This window comes from Chiloscyllium plagiosum, chromosome 41 (assembly GCF_004010195.1).
Source record: "Chiloscyllium plagiosum isolate BGI_BamShark_2017 chromosome 41, ASM401019v2, whole genome shotgun sequence".
NCBI lineage: Eukaryota > Metazoa > Chordata > Chondrichthyes > Orectolobiformes > Hemiscylliidae > Chiloscyllium > Chiloscyllium plagiosum.
The window spans coordinates 3325528-3347667 of NC_057750.1; the positions used below are offsets into that span (position 1 = coordinate 3325528).

At 43.5% G+C, this 22140-nt stretch overlaps 1 protein-coding gene across 1 annotated transcript in view; it reads left to right on the forward strand.

Moving 5' to 3' along the window:
- clip3 (CAP-GLY domain containing linker protein 3) overlaps nucleotides 1-22140 on the forward strand; it is a 50311-nt gene that overhangs the window by 10760 nt on the left and 17411 nt on the right. Inside the window, exons 2-7 of the mRNA XM_043680752.1 lie at nucleotides 3800-3965; nucleotides 5073-5212; nucleotides 17122-17215; nucleotides 18358-18519; nucleotides 19737-19855; nucleotides 20972-21208. Of these exons, the coding sequence (XP_043536687.1) occupies nucleotides 3812-3965; nucleotides 5073-5212; nucleotides 17122-17215; nucleotides 18358-18519; nucleotides 19737-19855; nucleotides 20972-21208 (906 nt within the window). The 5' untranslated portion in view covers nucleotides 3800-3811. The remainder of the gene's footprint in view (nucleotides 1-3799; nucleotides 3966-5072; nucleotides 5213-17121; nucleotides 17216-18357; nucleotides 18520-19736; nucleotides 19856-20971; nucleotides 21209-22140) is intronic.

The following is a 22140-nucleotide window of genomic DNA, read 5'->3' on the forward strand; positions in this document are numbered from 1 at the left end:
GGAGGAAAGATCACAGAAGCGCTTCACAGGAGGCTCCCAAGCACTGAGGATGTCACCTAGACAGGGGACGAAATGTCTGCAACACAAATTCCTAGCTTGGCGAACAGAACTACAACAATATCTAGACAGATTTGAAGAAAGAATTCTGAAGCATGGGAAAAAAAATCTGTGTGCACCTGATCAACCATTGAATTGAAGTACAGCCATCACTTCAGATAAAAGCATATCATCATTGTTCAAATCAAAAAGACTGTGTGGCCTGGATTTTCAAGAGACAGAACAATAGCTCCATCACTATCATGTCCATTAATGGGTCGAGGTGGTCCAAGTTCTCAAAAGACCGTTTTGAGACCTAGGTTTACTTAAATTATGGTGTAATCTAGAACATCCAAATATTTTATACTTAAGAATTCAGATGCCTGCAAATGGACAGATATGCCAACTGATCCTTTGCTGTATTGGGAATTTTGGAATCTGTCACTACTGAGTTTTGAAATTGTCAGCAGAAGTTCTGAGAATTGTGTTTTAGGTTTGATTGCAAGTAGCTGTGGAACACCTTAGGTTGTTGAGATGTTATTTTACGAGGACAAATTGCATAGCTCTTTCAAAAGGCTAGTATTGACACAGTAGAGAGGCTGAGTGGGGAGGTAGTGACAGAATGATATTGTCCACTGGGCTAGTAATCTTGAGACTGAGGTAAAGTTCTGGAGACCAAAGTTCAAATCCCACGTTGGCAGATGTATAAATACAGTGCTGTCAACACTGCAGCTTCCTCCTTGCCAATATCTGGGGGCTAGTACCAAAATTGGGAGGGGTATCTCACAGACTAATCAAGCAACAGTCTGATACAGACATGTCCACGGAGTCATACCTTTACACACAATATCCCAAACAACATGATTACCATCTCTGGGTATATTCTGCCCTACTGGGAGTGATGGTAGAACAGTGGTATACAATCAGGAGGAAGGGAATTGCCCGGGGAGTCCTGTATATTGACTCCAGGTCTTGGGAAGTTTCATTGGCATCAGGTCAAACCTGGGCAAAGAAACCTCCTGCTGATTATCACTTTCTGCCTGCCCTCGGCTGATGAATCAATACTCGTCCATGTTGAACAGCACTTGGAATGAAGAAGGGTCGCTGGACTCAAAGAGTTAACTCTGTTCTCTCTCCACAGATGCTCCCAGACCTGCTGAGTTTTTCCAGCACTTTCTGATGAGACATTGAACTGAGGCCTGTCTTCTCAGGCAAATGTACAAGATCCTGTGGTCCCAGTGTGCAGAAGAACATGGAAATTCTTCCAAATGTCAATATTTATCTTTCAGTTATATTCACTAAAGTAGCTTATGTATTCATCTTCACATGGCTCTTTATGAGGTCTCTCTGTATATAACTTTGATGCTGCATTTCCAGCATTACAATAGTGACTTCAAAAGCACAGCATTAGCTGTAAAAACAAAAGCTTTGAGAAGTCCAGATTTAACAAGGTTAAGGATGTTCTCAAAGGTAGAAAATTGTTGGAAATACTTCATTCCCCAATTTCAGTGGATGATCCTGTAACTACATCAACGCACAGCTAACTCTCTGTCTGAGATTGCCCATGTAGTGCAGGTTAGTATCAAATTAGGATGCAATAAGCCTGGAACTAAGCCAAAAATCCTAGGGATCTCGAAGCCTCTATTTCCACCTGGTGCTATCTGAATGCGTCCAGTGAGCTGGGTTACACCAGCAGTGAGAGGAAATTTCCAGTCCTTACAGTTTACATTGCAATCGAACCCTAATATTTCCTACATTTAAAAATAATGACTACATTGGCTGTATTTAACAATAACTGAAGGCAATTACCTTTATATGTAATTAAAGTAAAGTCACCACAGTCCCAAAGGACCACGCAACTGCTGTCTCATTAGACAGAGAGAGAGAGAGAGAGACACAGAGAGACAGAGACAGAGAGAGAGACACAGAGAGACAGAGAGAGACACAGAGAGGAGTGGTAGACAGAGAGAGAGAGAGAGAGACAGAGACAGAGAGAGAGACAGAGAGAGACACAGAGAGGAGTGGTGCTGAGGTTTAGCCTGATGGTCACCATGCCTGAGGCAAAGGGTAAGATTGAGAACCTTCATGGCAGCCTTTTATTGGCCCCTTTATCATGATAACATGCCCCAAGGAGCTGTACAGGAGCAATTTTATCAAAAATAAATTACCAAGCTCCAAATGGAAGGATTAGGGCAGGTGACCTAAAGCCTGGGAAACAGAGCTGGCTTTTAAGAGCTAGAAAAGCACAGCAGATCAGGCAACATCCAAGGGGCAGGAGAATCAACATTTTAGGCACGCTTAATTGACACTTATGCCCAAAATGTTGATTCGCCTCCTCCTTGGATGCCGCCTGATCTGCTGTGCTTTTCCGGCACCACACTCTCGACTCTGATCTCCAGCGTCTGCAGTCCTCACTTTCTCCAAGGTTTTAAGAGCATGTGGAAGGAACAGAGTGAGAGGGAATCTCTGAGCTCAGTCCCCAGGTGTGTGAAGGCACAGCCGCCAATGACAGAGCAACTAAAATTAAAAGGTACGGAAGAAGCCAGAATTAGAGGAGCTTTGGAGCATGCTGAGGTTGTGAAAGATGCTTAATAAATACTTATCCTTTCTCACTGATGTGAAAGACAAATGCTTCAGTCAGCTGCTACTCTGCCTCGCCCTGCCCCTACTGAGAGTTTAATTTGAAAGCCCTATTTAGGAAACAGTCTCCAGATTGGTGAGAAATGTGCTTAGCATTTGGCTTTTTAATTATTATTATGGTTTAACTCTTACGCAACTCTCATCTACAACACAGCCAATAATTAGCGAATAAAGCCACCTGATTGGGCCTGTAACCTAAACAGAGCACTGGAACATATATTAAAGCCTTAAGTGACTGTGTCAAAGGCAGCTCTCAAGTAGTCAGTCCCACTGGATGAGTTCACCCATTCCCATCCAATCAGCTCACAAAATCTGCTCTGCCATTCAATGAGATCATAGCTGGTCTGATTATCCTCAACTCCACTTTCTTGCCTTTCCCTCATAGCCCTTGACGCTTTTACTGATTAAAAAAAAATCATTATTTTTATTTATTCATTCATAGGATGAGCATGTCGCTGACCAGGCCAGCAGTTATTGCTTACTCCTAATTTCCCAGAGGGCAGTTAAGAGCCAACCACATTGCTGTAGGTCAGGAGTTACATGTAGGCCAGATGAGGCAAGGATGGCCATTTCCTTCCCTAAAGGAAAGGGGGGAGAAAAGAGACAGGAGTGAACTAGATGGGTTTTTCATGATAATTGATAACTGTCATAATTAGACTCTGAATTCTAGATGTTTATTGAATTCAAATTCCAACATCTGCTGTGGCAGGATTTGAACCAGGTTCTCTAGACATTACCTGGGTCTCTGGATTAACAGTACAATTATAATAACACTAGCCCATGGCTTCCCCTACTTCAGCCTTGAATATGTTTAATGACCCAGCCTCTACAGCCCTCTACGATAAAGAATTCCATAGATTCCCTACCCACTGAAAGGAGAAATTTCTCCTCATCTTTGCCTTAAATGTGCAATCCCTTATTCTGAGATCATTCCCTGGTCCTGGATGTGCCCATAAAGCCTGAGAACCAATCACTTTCCCCATGGCCTCATTGTTATAAGGGACGAGATGATGAGGATAGCTTATCACATCGTGTATTTGTAATTAAACACCCACCAAGAAAAAAATTGATAGTTGATTTTTTTTTTGTCCGGCGGTGATTAATCTTTTGGAATGTTTTTCAGAAACTGTTGAAGATGACAAAAGAAAATGTGACGGATGTTGCTTCGGAGGAAGAGCACAAAGAGCTCCACGAGCAGCAGCCAGCAGAGTTCCAGAGCCCGGTGCTAGAGAGACGCAAGAAACCTGTTGTTCACCCGTCTGCCCCAGCACCACTGCCCAAGGATTATGGTAACTGCTTTGAGCTATAATTGGCTTTGAACCTGGTGCTGAGCTCTCAGGTCTGTGACAGTCGCCCATCACCAAGGGTCCTAATGTCTGACTCTTTAACCCCATGCACTCTAGTGTGGCCAAACAGCTGCCAGTGACCCTCTTAGAAACACCTCAATCACCTTTTCTGTTGGTGGCCTCATCTTCCAAGTTGGTCAAGGACAGCGACAAGACATTACAAAGCCACCACAACAGGACAATGGCCATTTACAGTCGATGCAAACCCCTCACGCCTTACCTCATTTCAACTCAACATAATGCTCTTTTATTTCAGAACTACACCCAGACCTCTGGTAGGGTGGAACTGTTAGCTGGGAGATACATGGGTGATTCCCTACATACTGCGTAAAGCTATCTGCTCCAAATACTTAATATGTCCGCTTTGGCAGAAGCTATGACCATCAGACTTAGGATGAGCATAACCACTTCCATTTGAACCATGCAATGCCTTGAACCCTTTGGAAGTTACTCGATAAACTATTCCCCTCATCTGCTCAATTGAGCGGTAAAGATTGTGGTTCAGCCGCTGTGCTCCATGTGATCCTCAACTCTGCTTCTAATGCACTATTCTGTCCATTCCCACTCCTGCTCACTCTCTACAATGCCATGAACTCACATTCAGCACCAGTGATGTGCACACCCAGATTTTTGTCATCCCCATCTCCTGAGCTGGTTTTCTATAACTGACCCCTGGCTGATATCGTGAGCTCCACTAGCACAAACTCCTAACTCATCCTGAAAACAACCAGTTACATCTGCCCAGTTACTGGAAACCCTCTCCAAAACCTTCCTGACTTGGCTCCTTTAAAGCTGTTGTTGGATCATACTCTCAATAACTCTCTCAGCAAGACTCAATTCTGGAGGCATTTCCCACAGCAGAGATGTTAGACAAGTGTGAATCATTAATGGAAATGTAGTTATCTCGTTCCTTGCCATGTGCAGGGGCTTCAGTTGCTGTTGTATGTGGGATCTAGATCCCGAAGGTGGTCCTGGATCTTTGGGTGCTCACCTATGCGTGGCAACAGGTTAATACAACACAGTAATTGGTTGAAATGTGTTTCTGTGCAGCCTTTACATTCTTTGACCCAAATGACCCGGCCTGCCAAGAAATCCTATTTGACCCCCAGACTACCATTGCTGAGCTCTTCGCTATCATCAGACAGTGGGTGCCCCAGGTGCAGCATAGGATCGATATCATCGGAAGTGAGGTGAGTCAGTGTGTATGTTCTTCTGGGAGCTGACTTTATTTGAATCTGCCGCACAATTAGAAACACTGTTTGGGAAGATTGTAAACCGAAAAGATTTAAAAACTAAGGAAATGCCTGACGTTAAAAACAGGTTCCTGTACAATTTAATCTTAATACAGTGACCAAAACTTTTGGAATTACCTTCTAAATCCATGACTGCTCTCATCCAGAAGGATAAGGCCAGTAGATAACATGGGAATACCACTTCCTACAAGTTCCTTTGCAAAGCACTCACCATCCTGACTTGGAATTACCTTGGGTGTTCTTTCAGTGTCACTAGGTCAAAATCCTGGAGCTCCCATTAAGAATGTACCTATAGCACACGGACCTCAGCCATTCACCACTACCTTCTCAAGTGCAATTAGGGATAGGTCGTAACTGCTGGCCCAGCCAATGAAGCCCATATCCCATGAATTGCTTGAAGAAAATTGCTTAATTTTAATTGAACAGATCAAGAATTGGTGATCTCAAGTAATTGATGTGATTAGCTTCAGTCTGAACTCCTAATTCAGTCTGACATTGAAACAATGGTCTGTTGGGGTCAAAAGCCTCAGATCTAGATCTTGCATTAAAATTAGGGAGACTGGCAATGCAATCTCTTTAATTGTTTCTTAATGCCTCAGTGCTCATGAAAGGAATAAGCAGATTTCATGAAGAGGACAGTAGCTTTTCAGTAATTGAACTGCTCTTCACGGGAGGGCAAGCACCAGGTCATTCCTATGGGTGGTCTTCAGTATGCTTTTAAACAACAGCATTGGTGTGTGAGTGGCTGTTGTGCACTGATATTTGTTTTTTGGATGTACAGGCTTGGTACAATAACGTACAGAGGTAATGTGAGGATTTCTGCAAAGAGTAACCTTTCTCCAATTTGTTTCTCAACCAGTTTAGTATTTGTTCCCGTTTAGGGTTTTATGGAAGAGTTTGATTTTTTGATGAAATAGTTTGATGGTGTTCACTTTTGTGTGGATATACAAAATGACAATGGCCTGTTACTACTCTGTAGTGATTATTCTCTGTCTAAGCTTTCTCCTGCCTTCCTTCACTCAAACCTACCAGTGTCTGCAATGTCCTGAGGGAATACACCCTGAGTAGGTTGCCCATTAGGCCCAGCATGCCAGATACTGTCTGACCTCAGGCCTGTGGAAGCTTTGTCTTATGAGACACAGCTGTTACTCAAGGGGTGACATTGCTGGGATATTCAACACCGTGACCCACAAGGTCCAAGGGTTTGAATCTCTGGGATGAGAGGAGTGAGGTATTACTGGACAAACTGCCCAGAGATGGGATAAAATGGTGCTCAGGGAGATTTACAAACTTTGTAGGAAATACATTAGGCACATATATAATGGGCTGAATGAACTGGACTGTTCTGATTCTGTGAACAGACATGGTCATTGACTATCACTCGGTAACAAGATATAGAGTCATAGAGATGTACAGCATGGAAACAGAACCTTCAGTCCAACTCTTCCATGCTAACCAGATATCCCAACCCAATCTAGTCCCACCTGCCAGCACCTGGCCCATATCCCTCTAAACCCTTCCTATTCATATACCCATCCAAATGCCTTTTAAATGTTGCCATTGTACTAGCCTCCACCACTTCCTTTGGCAGCTCATTCCATACATGTACCATCTTCTGAGAGAAAAAGTTGCCCCTTAGGTCTCTTTTATATCTTTTCCCTCTCACACTAAACCTATGCCCTCTAGTTCTGGACTCCTGCACCCCAAGAAAAAAGACTTTGCCTATTTATCCTATTCATGCCTCTCATGAATTTTATAAACCTCTATCAGGTCACCCCTCAGCCAAGTCAGTTTGTCCACCTCAGTAATTTCATGTCAGTAGCCTCTGGGTTCAGTGGATCCTTGTGTGGCTGATGACCCCAATCCTAGAGCCATTTCTCTGACCACACACTGGGCAGATGCTCCTGGGAGGTGGAAGTTGTCCTTGTCCTTGAGATCGTTGGCATTCCTTTCTTGTTTTCCTTTTCAGTGCTTAGTCTTGGCAAGGTGGGTTCTCAAATAATTGTGCCCTTTAATGACAGAGATTCCTCCATGTCAGTTTCTTCTGAATGATGGTCTCCTGTGCATTGATATCTATGATGCATTTCTTGTGGGAAGCCCCCTTTCATTTGAGTGACTCCCTTGAGCTGGGTGAAGAGGATGGTTTTTGGCAGTCAGTATTCCAAGCACGTGGCAGCCCGACAGAGTTGGTTTCGGATGATCATAGCATTGATGCTGGTGATATTGGCTGCTTTAAGGATACTGGTGTTAGTATGCCTGTCCTCCTAGCTGATGCAGAGAATTTGTCTCAAACAACATTGACGGTATTTCACAAATTGGTGGCATCTAAACTTAGTCCAAGGACTTCCTTAACTGAATGTCTAATGATGGTACCCAATATGAGAAATGTAATGCTAGTTGTATGACAGCGACTGGTGAAGCATGAATCTAATCTCTTGTAGCACACAAACGACAGATTCCAAACCAGCCGACTGTCTAGATTTATACAATGTTGCTGTCCCCGATGATTTATTTCCACTTGGTTAAAGTGGTGCTGCTTGCTGTAATATGAACCATTCAGCTAACGGACATATCTGAAGCAGTAATTCAGGGAGAGAGCTGCACTTTGTGTTCAACGTTTAATCTGCTACAGGATGACATTGAGAGTTTTATTAACCCATCTCAAAATCCAATCACCTCTCCTGGCAAAAGCCCTTTGCAAAGTCCATGTTTTTCAGCTCCAGCTCCTACAAACCCTTCCCTATGACTTTACATCTATTCCTTCGCCAACCTTATTTATTTCCTTGCCCTTTCTTGAACCTGAAAACTTTTCTTTTGTTGAAATTTTTAGCTGAATGAAAGTTGTTCAGACATGTGCCTGATGTTTGAGCCTTCCCTCAAATCTTCAAACGCCAAGGTGGGGGTCACAATGGGGGAAAGTTTGAGAGAGACCGGGGTAATGCTTCATCTGAGCATCCTTTCATTTGAAATTTGGCCTTGCATGTGTTTCAATGTGGGTCTTGGTTTGGATATGGTCCTGTTGCTTTCCGATACTGGCAGAATGATGACCAACGCCAGTCTGAGTGTGTCTAACTGATCCTTGTTGCTATCCAGCCTGCACCTCTCAATCAGATCATTTGCCTAATGTTTGGGTTTTAGCAGCTTCTTGTCAGAACGAGTTGCAATCCAACCTCTAATAGTTTCACCAATCAGGATTGTTGTTTGTTTTATTCTTTGACGGGATACCAGCAGAAACTGATTGGTCATGTCACTAGCAACATCAGCCCCAGGCTAATGTTTTGAGGCTGTCAGTTCGAATTCCACCATGGCAAAAGGTGAAATTCAAATTCAGTATGTTTTGTCACTAAAAAACTACACTATCATAAAAACCTATCTGGTTCACTTTAGAGGAAGAGAATCTGTCATCCTTACCCAGTCTGGGCCCACAGTGTGACTCCAGACCCACAACAATGCTTTTACCAGCCCTCAGAAATGGCTGAGTGAGCCTCTTCACTTAAGGGCAGATAAGGACAGATGATAAGTGCTGGCCTAGCCAACGATGCCCACATCCCATGAATGAGTTTAAAAAAAAAACCTTCTGCCACACAGCAGCAAGCTGTAAGGTCCTAACTTTGCAGAGTGTCAGCACTGAGTCAGTCAATGTAATGAGCAATCTTACAGACACAAAACCATGCATGAACCTCTCAAACACACTGAAACATTCAACCCATCAGTAGCTCACTAAACCACAGGCTCTGGATGCATTGCAGGAGCTTTCTCATGGAAGTTCATGGACGCTGGGAATTTGTTTCCGTTAGGCGGGGAAACTAGGATCCATGGGCACAGCCTTAAAATTAGAGGGGCTCAATTTAAAATGGAAATGAGGAGACATTGCTTCAGCCAGAGTGTGGTGGGCCTGTGGAATTCATTGCCATGGAGTCCAGCAGAGGTTGGGACGTTAAATGTCTTCAAGACAGAGATTGATAAACTCTTAATCTCGCAAGGAATTAAGGGCTATGGGGAGAGTGTGGGTAAGTGGAGTTAAAATGCCCATCAGCCATGATTAAATGGCGGAGTGGACTCGATAGGCCTAATGGCCTTACTACCACTCCTGTGTCTTATGGTCTTATGGAGGGAGTGCAGTGTAGACTTACCTGAATGATACTAAACATGGATTTCAGGGGATGAATTGCAAGGAGAGTTTGACTAATCTAGGGTTCTGTTCCCTTGCATTTACAAGATCAATTGGTGATTTACTAACAGATATTAAAAGACACAGAGGATAGCTAGAGAGGACTTAATTCTGCTGACTGGGGGAATCCACATCTAGGGGACGGACTCCAAAAATTAAAACTAAACCTTACAGGAAACGCTCCTGCACTGAAAGGATGGTGGAACTTTGTAGTTCTCCTCTGCAAGTGACAACTGATGCTTGACCAATTAACTTCAAAATTGAGATTGATAGGTTTTTGTTGCTGAAGGGTATTTAGGCCGAAACAGGTATGTAGAGGTAGATGGCAGGTCAAAGGTCAAAGTGCTTCTCCTGCTCCTGTATGTTTTACCTGCAATTGGGGATCGGTGACTGGTGTTTACTCCGTCCTGTATTGGACCCAACCCAGTGCTGTTTGCTCCTAAAATAGGAAGCATGCAGTCTCAGAGTTGGTGAGTGAAATACAGGTTATATCAACAAATAGATGATTAAAGGGTAGAGAAAATAAAGTGATTATGGGGAGAGGAGCAAATACTTATGATTAAGATGCTGCTTATAGGAAGGATAATGACCATTAAGGAGGGGATGGGATGAATGGTCTGCTTTTGTACTGTAATTACTGTGTAAGTGGCTGGGAGAGCAACAAAGCAGAATTCTCTGTCAGTTTGCTGTAAATTTGTAAGCTGCCTCTGAGTTGACAGAAATAGTTGATGTAGGAAATACAAAATTGAATATTCCAGTATAGTGTTGTCTTCTGGGGTCAGGACTTATGACAAATTGGGAGAGGGAGGTTCCTCCTGTAAGGGCAAAGTCTCAAGCAGGTTCTTTGTCTTTGTCCTGCAAATAACAAGTACAGAATCATTTCCCCATAGTTCCAAGCTGACTCCAGGACGTGTTGCTAGCATATGTATGATGGGCTGAATGGCCATCTTGTTTTGCCCCAAGTATGATCTAGATCACTGCATACTGAATGTGAGCGATGCTGGTGCTGAGCGCAGCAGGGGTCCTGGCAGAGGTCATGAGCTCAGATCCCGAGGGGGCAAGTTGTGAAATTGAATTCAATAAAACCGGTTGATATGGAAGCTGACACAGAACTGATAAATCATGAAATTTGTTGGGCTGTTGCTAAAATGAAAAGCTAACGGGTTCACAAGTGCCCCCCAGGGGTGGGGGGGACCTGCCCTGTTCGTGCAGAGATTTGGCTGCTGATGGCTGTTCCCAAATCCTGTCTGTTTGTTAATACCTGTGGTAAAACTACTAATTGGTCATGGTAACAACATGGTAATAAATTCAAGCAGTGTGCTCCACTCCTGAGGGTAAATAATTTGCCCCTTCCCTGGCCCTTGCATTGAAATGTACAAAAAAAATCTACAAGCAAGTTAAATAAATAAAACTGAAGAGATTTAAAGCAGAATACTTTGATTTGATTTAAAAGCTTTGATCAACACTCTAGCTGTCTCTGTTAAATTATCTGGCTGGAAATAGCTGAGAATCCCATTTCCCTGTGACCGATTTATTACAGACCTTATTGCACTCTTGCTGTTCTGTGACCCAGACATAAATCCCATGGTTTCCTCATAATTTAATTGTCAGATTGGTATTTACTATCTGGAGTCTCTGATATGACTCCCATATGGTTCAGTCAGGACTTGGAATTAGCAAATCCCTGCAGTAAAAGTCTAATGCATTAGCTTAGGAAATAAATCAGCAAAGAAAATGCAATTTGGGAAAACTGTTGAGCATGATTGTCATGTTTTTTCCTCTTTTATTCCTCCTCATCGTTTGGTTCCACAGTGCAGTGTGAGGCTGTTTGGTCCATCATAGGAAACTGTTGCAGTAGTAGGCCATTCAGCCCCTCAAATCTGCTTCTGCCATTCAAACAGATTATGGCTGATCATCAACAGTTTCCCCATATTATTGATATTCTAAGGCATGGAAACCATAAGATTTTGGAACAGAGAAGATCATTCAGCTCAGCATACCTGTGCAGGCTTTCTGAACAAACTGTCCAATTAATAAACCTGCTCTGCTCTTTCCCCAAGCTCCTTTTTTTTTAACCTTTGAAGTATTTACTCAATTCCTATTTGAAAGCTGTTTTCAAACTGCTTCTACTCCCTATCAGGCAGTTGTGGTACAGAATCATAGTACCTCTCTTTCTAAAGAACAAAATCTCAACTCTGTCATTTGGTTCTTTGGACATTTATCTGAAATCTGTGTCCCTCTGGTTACTGACTGTCCTGGGACTGCAAACTGTTTCTCCCTATGTTTTCCATCAATACCCTTCATCATCATGTTAAATCTCCCTTTAATTGTCTCTGCTCTAAGGAGAACAACCCCGCTTTCTCCAGTCTCTCTGCATTGTGACATTACTGGTGCCATTCTAGTCAATCACTTCTAAACTCTTGCCAAGATCCTAACATCCGTTCTACCACATGGTGTCGAGAATTGGACGCTATACGCCAACTAAGGCTGAACCTGTGATATAAAAAGGAGATAATATATTTACATTTTAAATTTGGTTTTAATCCATTGGATTAGACAATTGAGGTTAATTCTGCCATGGTGTAAAGCAGCATGTGATTCAGTACCAAAATGCACCACCTGGTATAGGTCTGAGCCACATGAGCTGGTAAGATCCCAGTGTGAGCCACTGATCAGTCACCATTCAGTCAACCCTGTTGCAGGGAACATTGAGGTAGCATTCACCTGCGAGGTTTCCTCTTGCATGGTCCAATTTCCTGTCCACCTTCTCTTGCTATCTAGAGGCAGATGTGAAGAACAGCCACTTGGGAGGCAGGGTAGAGAAAAGAAACCCCTGTCAATGGGTCTACATTTGGACACAGCATGTGTCAATGTGGCACAGTTGGGAGACCACTCACCTCTGACTCACCACAGCTTGTGGGCAATAAGCTCAATTCCAGTGCTTTGACACCTAGAAAGAGGGTGCTGCGAGAGTGGGGAGAAAATTCTTTGCTAGATATCCCAACCTTTGAAGATTTAATGCAGAATTGCAAGAGAAACAGGCCATTCAGCCCACCCAATCTGTGCTGGTATTTACATGCCACTTGAATCACATTCCATACTCAAATTTCTTCATTTCAGCCCCTCAGCATCTCTTTCTGTTCACTTTTTACTCTTGTACTCATTCAGCTTCCCTTTGAAAGCAAAATTAAAGCCCATGGGATTGGGGCTAATGTATTGAGGTGGACAGAAAGTTGGCTGGCAGACAGAAAAGAGGGGTGACCTTATAGAGGTTGTAAAATCATGAGGGACATGGATAGGATAAATAGACAAGGCTTTTGCCTGGGGTGGGGAAGTCCAGAACTAAAGGATATAGGTTTAGGGTGAGAGGGGAAAGATATAAAAGGGACCTAAGGGGCAACGTTTTCATGGAGAGGGTGGTGCATGTATGGAATGAGCTGCCAGAGGAAGTGGTGGAGGCTGGTACAATTACAGCATTTAAAAACCATCTGGATGGGTAAATGAATAGGAAGGATTTAGAGGGCTATGGGCCAAGTGCTGGCAAATGGGAGTAAATTAGGTTAGGATATCTGGTTGGCATGGATGAGTTGGACCGAAGGATCTGTTTCTGTGCTGTACATCTCTATGATGCTAAATGGATCTTTTTCTGAATGAGAGGCGATTCACAAGGATCCTACCAAAACTCCAACTATTCACAATATATGTTAATGACTTAGATGAGGGAACTAAATGTAATATCCCAACATTTGCAGATAACATAAAGCCAGAGGATGGGCCATCTGTGTGGAGGATGCAGGGATGTTGCAGTGTAGTTTGGACAGACTGAAGGCATGGGCAAATGCATGGCAGATGCAGTATAATGTAGATAAAAGTGAGGTGGCAGCAAAAATAGGAGGGCGGATTATTATTTGAATAGCTGCAATTTGAGAGAGAGGAATGTTCGAAGAGGCATGGGTGTGCCCGTTCACCAGTCACTAAGAATAAAAGTGCAGGTGCAACAGGCAGTGGAGAAAGCAAACTATATATTGGCATTCCTTGTGAGAGGATTCAGGTACAGGAACAAGAGTGTCTTGCTACAATTATACAGGGCATTGGTGAGGCCTCACCTGGAACACTGTGTGCAGTTTTGGTTTCCTTACCTGAGGAAGGAGGGAGTGCAGCGAAGGTTTACTAGCCTGATTCCTAGGATGGTAGGGCTGATGTTTAGGATTGTATTCCCAAGACTTTAGAACAATGAGCCGAAACCCTACAGAAATCTATAAAATTTTAAGAGGACTAAACAGGTTAAATGCAGGAAGAATGTTCCTGATAGTGGGGGGAGGCCAGATCTAGAGGTCATACCTTAAGGATAAGGGGTAAACCTTTTAGGACTGAGATAACAAAAACTTACTTCACCCAGAGAGAGGTGAGTTTGTGGGATTCACTGCTGCAGAAGGTAGCTGAGCCCAAAACATTTGTGTTTTCAAGAAGGACGGAGGTATGTCTCTTGTGGCTAAAGGGATCAAAGGATATGAGGGAGGAGGGAAGGATTAGGATATTGAGCTTGATGATCAACCATGATCATGATGAATGGGAGAGCAGTCTGGACGGATCAATAAGCCTGTTTCTGGTCCTGTCTTCTATATTTCTATCTCACTCTCTTCCTCAAGTCCATTCTGTGGTAACAAGTTCTTGTCTAACCATTCTTTGAATAAAGAAATTTTTCCTGACCTCCATTTTGTTACTGCTTTATACTTGAAGGTCCTAGTTTCAGAAGTGGAACCTATTCTCTCTGCATCTTCTCTGGTCCAACACATTTGTAAATTTTTAATACCTGTATGAGGTCTCTTGAAAATCTTCGCTTTCTTCATAAGAGAAAAACTCAGTCTGTTTGGTTATTCCTGATAGCTGTAATCCCTCAAGTCTGGTCCTGGTTAAAACTAGAAACAGTGGAGAAAGTTGAAAAATATCCTTCTTTATGAAATGAATATCAGGGTCCGTTGTCTCCTTCTGTGAATCAGCTACGACTGGGACACCTTTTAACCTGCTTGCTCTAGATTCAGTCCTGGTCCACTCCCACTGATTCCTGCAAACTCAGCAGCCACACGCCTGGAAAAAGTTAAAAATCACACAACAGCTGGTTATAGTCCAACAGGAAAGTACACGTTTTCAGAGCGCTGTTCCTTCATCAGGTTGTGTGATTTTTAACTTTGTCCAGCCCAGTCCAATACCGGCACCTCCACATCACACTCCTGGAAGCCATTGGGTGGCTTCAAGAATAGCAAACCTCTGCTCTTCAGCATTCTGAAAACAGGAACACAACTCGGATTCGGTTCAGATTCCCAATTTCTGCCCACCATCTCCACACCCAGAAAAGCTGGGCCCAAGAGTTGCGCTCTAATTGCAGCCTGGGATTGTCCTTGCCTCTCTGTAGTAGACCCATTGCAGTGGCTTAAAGATAAAGGGGAGGGAGTGATTTTTCCAATGTCCTGTCCAGCATTACTTTTTTTTTACAAAAAGGAGCAATTTAGCATTGCATTCTTATCAATATTATTTGTGGGATCTTGCTGTGTGTAAAATGGCTGCCCTGTCGAAAAAAGTCCCCTTGTGCAGTGAACTGCGTTGCCTCGTTTTGCGCGGTGCAGGGAGGTGGATTGTAAATGTACCAGTTTTTGTTTCCCTTGCCAGTTTCATCAAGAATGATTTCTACATTGGAACATGATCACCAGCCTGTGCATTACTGTCATCTTTCTGTCTCAACTATAAAAGAACTCATATAAAAGAACTCCGTTTTGTTATACGAGCGAGCGAAAGAGCCTGTTTATGAAGCATTACTGGGGTCAAGGGATGCTTTGAAAGGATGAGCATTGTTGGATGAAAGCTCAGGGGAACATTGATTTTTTTCAGAGCAGTATATTTTCTTAATGTGCAGTCAGTGTTAACACTGTAAGAGTGGACTGTGACTGTATGTTAGTGATTGATTTTACACCAGATGCACTAGTCCCTGGTATAAAAGCTGAGATTATAACTGCTTGTTCAAATAGGAATAGTTAAATATTCAGGTACTCAAAGCTGGAATAAGGCAGGGGGACAACTATTTAACAGTTCCTATTGTCCAAGGTTTGTTCCTTAAGGTTTTTTCCCTCCCAGACAGACTAATCTTTGGAAAAATATAGGAACAGAAGGTGGCCATTCAGCCCTTTGAAATTGTGGCTGACCTCTATCTCCATCTATCTGCCTTGGTTCAGTAAATGCTAGTCTCCTTTTTTAATAAAACAAATCTATCAGTTTTGATACTTTCATTTAACTCCCTTCCTCACACCAGTTTTATTTTGGTAGAGGGAGTTCCAAATTTCCATTGTCACTTGACGAGACTGCAGGGGAATTAGAACATAGAACATAGAACAATAGAATTGTATCTAACAGTATGTGTTTGTTGTGTGTAATGTGCTGCTGAGTCTGATGCATCACTTATTGCCATTCCAGCTGATATTCCTCTCAGTCTCGGAACAATGATTTGCCTTATCTCCTACTGCAGCTGAGATGTGCTGACCCAGCACATGCTGACTATACTGGTCTGTATTGCTCAGCTGGCAGTGAATCATCATAGAGTCATACAGCACAGAAACAGACCCTTCGCTTTAACCAGTCCACGCTGACCATAATTTCAAACTAGACATATTCCTACCTACCTACTCCTGGCCCATATTCCTCCAAACCTTTCCTATTTGTGTACTTACCTAAGCATCTTTTAAACATTATAACTGTGCCCACATCCACCACTTTCTCAGGAAGTTCATTCACATGCAAACCCCCTTCTGTGTAAAAAAAATTGCCCCTTGTCTTTGTTAAATCTCTCTCCTCTCACCTTAAAAATATGCCCCTGGTCTTGAAATTCCTCATCCTAGAGAAAAGTCAACTACCATTAATTCTATCTATACCCCTCACGATTTTATAAATCTCTGTAAAGTCACCTTCCAGCCTCCTATACTCCAGTGAAAAACATCCCAGCCTATCCAGCCTTTCTTAATAACTCAAACCTTCCATTTCCGGCAACATCCTGGTAAATCTCTTCTGAACCCTCTCTAGCTTAGGAGAGGGAAAGAAAGCTTGCCTTTATTTAGCACCTTTTATGGTCTCATGACAATGCCAAAGCACTTAACAGTCAATTAAAGAGTTTTTGAAGTGGAGTCATTGCCGTGATGTAGAAAATGCAGCAGCCAATTTGCACACAGCAAGATTCCATAAACAGCTGACTGTATTACTGTTCTATCTGGAGCTAATGTCAAAGTTGACCCCTGATATTATTGAAGGCCAAAGCTATATTGTCTACTTTCACTCCTGTTGATGATTGAGAGACGAGTATTGGCTCAGGGCACTGAGGAGAGATGTGCTGTTTGAAGGAGTTCCATGTTTTACTCTTTATCTCCACCTGAGAGGGGCAGACATCTTAAAGGAAAGCCAGCACCTCTGATAGTGTAACACTCGCTCACAACTGCGCTGGAGTCTCTGACTTGATGGCCTAGATAATTGATAATGAAACAACTTTACTGTACATTAACCTGTTCTTAACCTTTCACCTTTCCTGCTTTCTAATGTGTGTCAAGCAGATTGGCGTAACACGACTAGGTGATTAAGGGGATTCTTGTTTGTTATGTAACTCTGAGGTCTCCTCTTGCTCTTTCTGTTGATCCAGATTCTCAAGCGAGGTTGCCACGTGAACGATAGGGATGGACTGACCGACATGACTTTATTGCACTACGCCTGCAAGGCAGGAGCCCACGGAGTCGGTAGGTGGATGAACTATACAGCTGAGGGGGGTCCACAGAGATCTCTGAAAGGAAATGGGGAAAGGCAGCACCCATCTTGTTCCCAAATCTGACATCTATAGCAGGTTAAAAACGAACTTCACTCCCCCAACACCAACACGCCCCTCCCAAAAACACACAGCGAAGGCGTCGTTCTGTGAAATATGGAGTTTGTGTACTTATTATGAATTCCTTAATGAAGCAGAGCCTTAAGGGGTTTGTTGTTGCACTGAGCTGTATCCAATGAAACACCAAAAGGTCCTACTTTTACGAAAAGTTCTGTTGCAGTCCCTTAAAGATAATCTAATTGCTGTGGCACCATTCTCTTGTAAATTCCAGCTCATCCAAAACTTTGCTACCAATGTGCTAACTCACGCCTTCATTTAAACATCTTCTTTTTGTGTCCACTCACCAAATTGGCTCCTAGTCCAATTTTAATTGAATTTTAAATTCTCATCCTCATGGTCAGCTTGCCTTGGGATCTCTGTGCTCCTCCAGTTGCAGCCCTTGAACATCCCTTAATTGTAATCACTTCACCATTGGTGGCTGTGCTGAGACCCCAAATTATGGAAGCTCCTCCTAAAACTCCTCCACTTACCCCCCCTTCCCTCTCCTTCAATTGAAATCTACTTCAGTGACAGCCCAGATACCTCCCTCACATGCCACATTTTGTTTGACTCCTGTGTGCAGTTTCTTGGGATATTTTTTTTTGTTACAGGTGCTATGTAAATGAAAGTTGTTGATCATAGAATCCCTACAGTATGGACGCAGGCCATTCGACCCATCAAGTTCACACTGACCCTCTGAAGAGCAGCACACCCAGACCCACCCCATCCTCTCCTTGTAACCCTGTATTTCCCATGGATAACCACCAAGCCTGCACGCTAAGGGGTAATTTACCATGGCCAATCCACCCTAAACTGTGCATCTTTGGATTATGGGAGGAAACTGGAGCACCCGGAGGAAACCCACGCAGATACTGGGAGAATGTGCAAACTCCACACAGAGAGTAGCCCAAGGGTGGAATCGAACCCAGATCCCTAGCGATGTGAGGTAGCAGTGCTAACCATTGAGCCACCATACTGCCTGTTGATGGTAAGACCTGTCTCTGTTTCTGTGTCAAGGGGATCCTGTGGCTGCTGTGCGCCTGTGCAACCAGCTGATTTCTTTGGGAGCTGATGTCGGACTCCGCAGTCGCTGGACCAACATGAATGCCCTTCACTACGCCGCTTACTTTGATGTCCCAGAGATAGCCCGGATCCTCCTGAAGGCTCACAAATCGAAAGGTAGGGGATGGGCTTCCAACACTCTACCGGCTTCAGACTTCAGGATACTGCGGGCCTGGGATTCTGTGTCAATCTTTCTCTCTCTGCTTACTGAGAACTGAAACACCACGGCAAACTCTGTGGGTGATGGTTGTTTAGTTGTTACTAATTGGGTTTGAAACCGAAAGCCTCAACTCTTTGTCAATCCAAGACTCTGTTTTTGTAGAATAACAGAAACGTGACATGCAGAAGGAGGCTATTCAGCCCTCCAAACCTGTACTGGCTCTTTGAAAGCACATTCGGCAAATAAAGACCCTGTCATTGTCTCCTAGTTTCTGGCACATTTCTTTTGAGAATTATATAATTACTATACAATTTAAAGCAGGGCCTTGGGTAGTATTATAGAACAGAGAGACTTAGGCGGTTCAGGTACATAATTCTTTGAAGTTTGCTTCACACGTAGACAGAGTGGTTAAAAAGACATTTAGCATGCTTGCCTTCATCGCTCAGACCACTAAGTATAGGAGTTGAGATGCAATGTTGTGGTTGTATAGGTCGTTGGTGAAGCCCCTGCTGGAGTACTGTGTCCGATGCTGGTCCCCTGTTATAGGAAGGATATTATTTAACTGGAGAAGGTTCAAAAGAGATTTACCAGAATGTTGCTGGAAATGAAGGGCTTGAGTTATATGGAGAGGCTGGAGTATTGGAAGTTATGGGGTGACCTCTCTCAAGGTTTATAAAATCATGATGAGGTGAATAGCAGGTGTTCTTCAAGGGTAGGGGTTTCAAATCTAAGGGGGATATTTTTAAGGTAAGAGGAGAAAGATTTAGAAAGGACAAGTAATGAGCGACAATTCTTTTATACAGAGAGTGGTACGTGTGCAGTATGACCTACCAGAGAAAGTGGTGGATGTGGGTACAGTTACAGTGTTTAAAAGACATTTGGATAAGTTCGTGAATAAGAAATGTGTGGTGGGATATGGGCAAGCACAGGCAGGTGGGACTAGTTTAGTTTGGGATTATGTTCAGCATGGGCGAGTTGGACTGAAGGGTCTGTTTCTGTGTTGTATGACTCTGTGATATGGCCTATAATATTTCCTTAATGGCTCCTTGCATTTGAGATGTGACCAATGCTCTAAAAGTAGGAACTTTCAATTTCCTGTCTTTTTTTGCAAAGTGTGATCTCTGGACTTGAGGTCTGTTTGCTGAAATATTTGTTCTCTCCTGTGTTTCCACAGTGCTGAACTCCACCTGCAGTGATTTCAATCACGGCACAGCCCTGCACATTGCAGCTTCTAACTTGTGCCTGGGAGCTGTGAAGTGTCTCCTTGAGCATGGGGCTAATCCAGCGGTCAGAGTAAGTGGAGAGCTCTTTGCTCAACTCCAACATTCCCTCCTTCCCTCCTTTCCTGAAGGCCCTGGGTTGCACAATGACCGGGGACTCACTGACTGTCCAATCCTCAAGTGAGTATACCCCTCAGATCCTCTAATCTGGCATCCATCCAGCCCATGGCTGACGGATTATGGCAAGTACCATTTTATACCACCCATTTTATTTTAACCCAAAGAATCCTGAATCCCATTGCATTGCCCCCCCCAGTTGTTCCCCTGGCTTGTTATGTTGGATTTGTCGGCGTTATTTCACAGTCTCCTTGTATGCAGGAGTAAATCTGCAGAAATTGCTGGAGAAACTCAATGGGTCTGGCAGCATCTGTGGAGAGAGAAGTAGAGTTAATGTTTCAGTGACCCATCTTCAGAACTCAGTCTGCAAAATCTCCTATGAGCCTGCAGGTTGTGCTAAGTTTGAACCCACTGCTTGTATTTTCAGTACAACTTGGTGTTTCACTTGGACCTGGTCAACCTGCTCACTGTCTTTCTGCCCTCAGACACGGCGTGTTTGCCCAGCTCCCTGGGCAGGCCCACGGTGGTTTGGACCTCCCAGGAGATGATATTGCTGTGCTGGTTGTAATGGGCCAGCCGAGAAGCCTCCCCTGCTGTCCATCAAACATATTATTGATGACCATGTTCATGAGGCTCGTCGCCTTGGACGAGATGCAGGGTTGGGGTGAACATGCCTTATGTACAGCATGTTGACCAGCCACACTCAGCAAATCCAATGTAAAGGCAGCTTGAAATCAACTAGAGAGACTGTAGTATAGCTCAGTGTCACTGGGCTAGTAATTCACAATTAGCGGCCTGACTAACATGAGTTCAGATCCAACCACGTCCATTGGAAGAATTCTTTGCTGGGTTACCACCACCTTCCCAAGATCAGGGGGATGAACAGGAAAGGTTGGTCTAGCAATGTCCACATTCCATGAGGGTGGAAAATGTGCCCCTTGGCTGTTGTAATGTTTTTGCTTGGGTTGCTTTCCCGGTCCTCACCTTGTTGACCTCACAATAGTAAGAACTGTACTCCTATGTCTCTATTCTTTTGAATGTTTAGACTTCTCGTTCTTTTCTAACCGAACAGAATCGGAAAGGACAGGTTCCCGCGGATGTGGTCCCAGACCCGATGGACATGACGCTGGACAAAGCTGAGGCTGCCATGGTTGCCAAAGAACTGAAGCAGCTGCTGCTCGATGCGGTACCTTTGAGCTGTAACCTTCCCAAGGTCACCTTACCAAACTATGACAACATCCCTGGGAACCTGATGCTCACCTCATTGGGTCTCAAACTCGGGGACAGAGTCATCGTAGATACAGACAAGGTTAGGAGATACTTTTGCAGAGTCCGAAGCTCATTGTAATGAGCTCTCCAACATCTGCTTTATAAATTGGAAGTTTTGTGACGTTGCTGTGGCTTTAAAGGCCATATTGTCCTGGTCTCTTTTGAAGAGAGGTAGCAAGCAGCTTGAGAGGCCTTGGGTTTTTTTTAATGCAGACTGAATGGGTGTGGCCAGCTCTCTCACATCAGGATTTCTGGGTTTTGGTTTATTTCAGTAACATCTGAAACTACTGGAATGTCAACAGTGTTGGGAGCTTCAATGAATGCCTCCTGTCTGCTACTCTCTCTCTGAATTTTCTCTTGGAAGTTTTTCCCTCCTGGATTGGAGAACTTCATGTGAGACTTTCTGTCGAATTTTCCTTTATTCCAAGGGGAGTGTTTATGGGATGTTACTGAATTGGAACAGTTAATTAGTAACAGTTACAGTATCTACTATTCTGTTAAGTTTTCCAATAGACTTAAGTTATTCTAAATTCTCTTTCTTTGATTTTTTTTTGTAACTGCAGTGTTTAAATAAATTGTGTTTTGTTTAACATCGAAGAGTTTGACCAGTACATCTGAAACAGGTACTTGATATTTGCCTTTAGAATAAAAAGAGTTAGAATCTAGGCTACCTTCTTAAGATGTTTTGAGGGGGGTCTGGTCTGGTTCTCAACAGTCTGGTAGACAAGGAATGGTTTTTACCTTGAGAGAGCTAGGTATGGAGCTGAGGCCCATTATCCAGAAAGTGGGGAGAGGTCAACAAACTGTGTGTAATTGTATATTAGAGTGAATTATGGTCTCATGTGGTGCAGAGATATTGTTCCTACCTCAGGACTAGGAGCCCCATGTTCAACAGGGGAGGTGATGGTCTAGTGGTATTATTGCTGGACTGTTAATCCAGAGACCCAGGGAACATTCTGGGGAGCCCGGTTT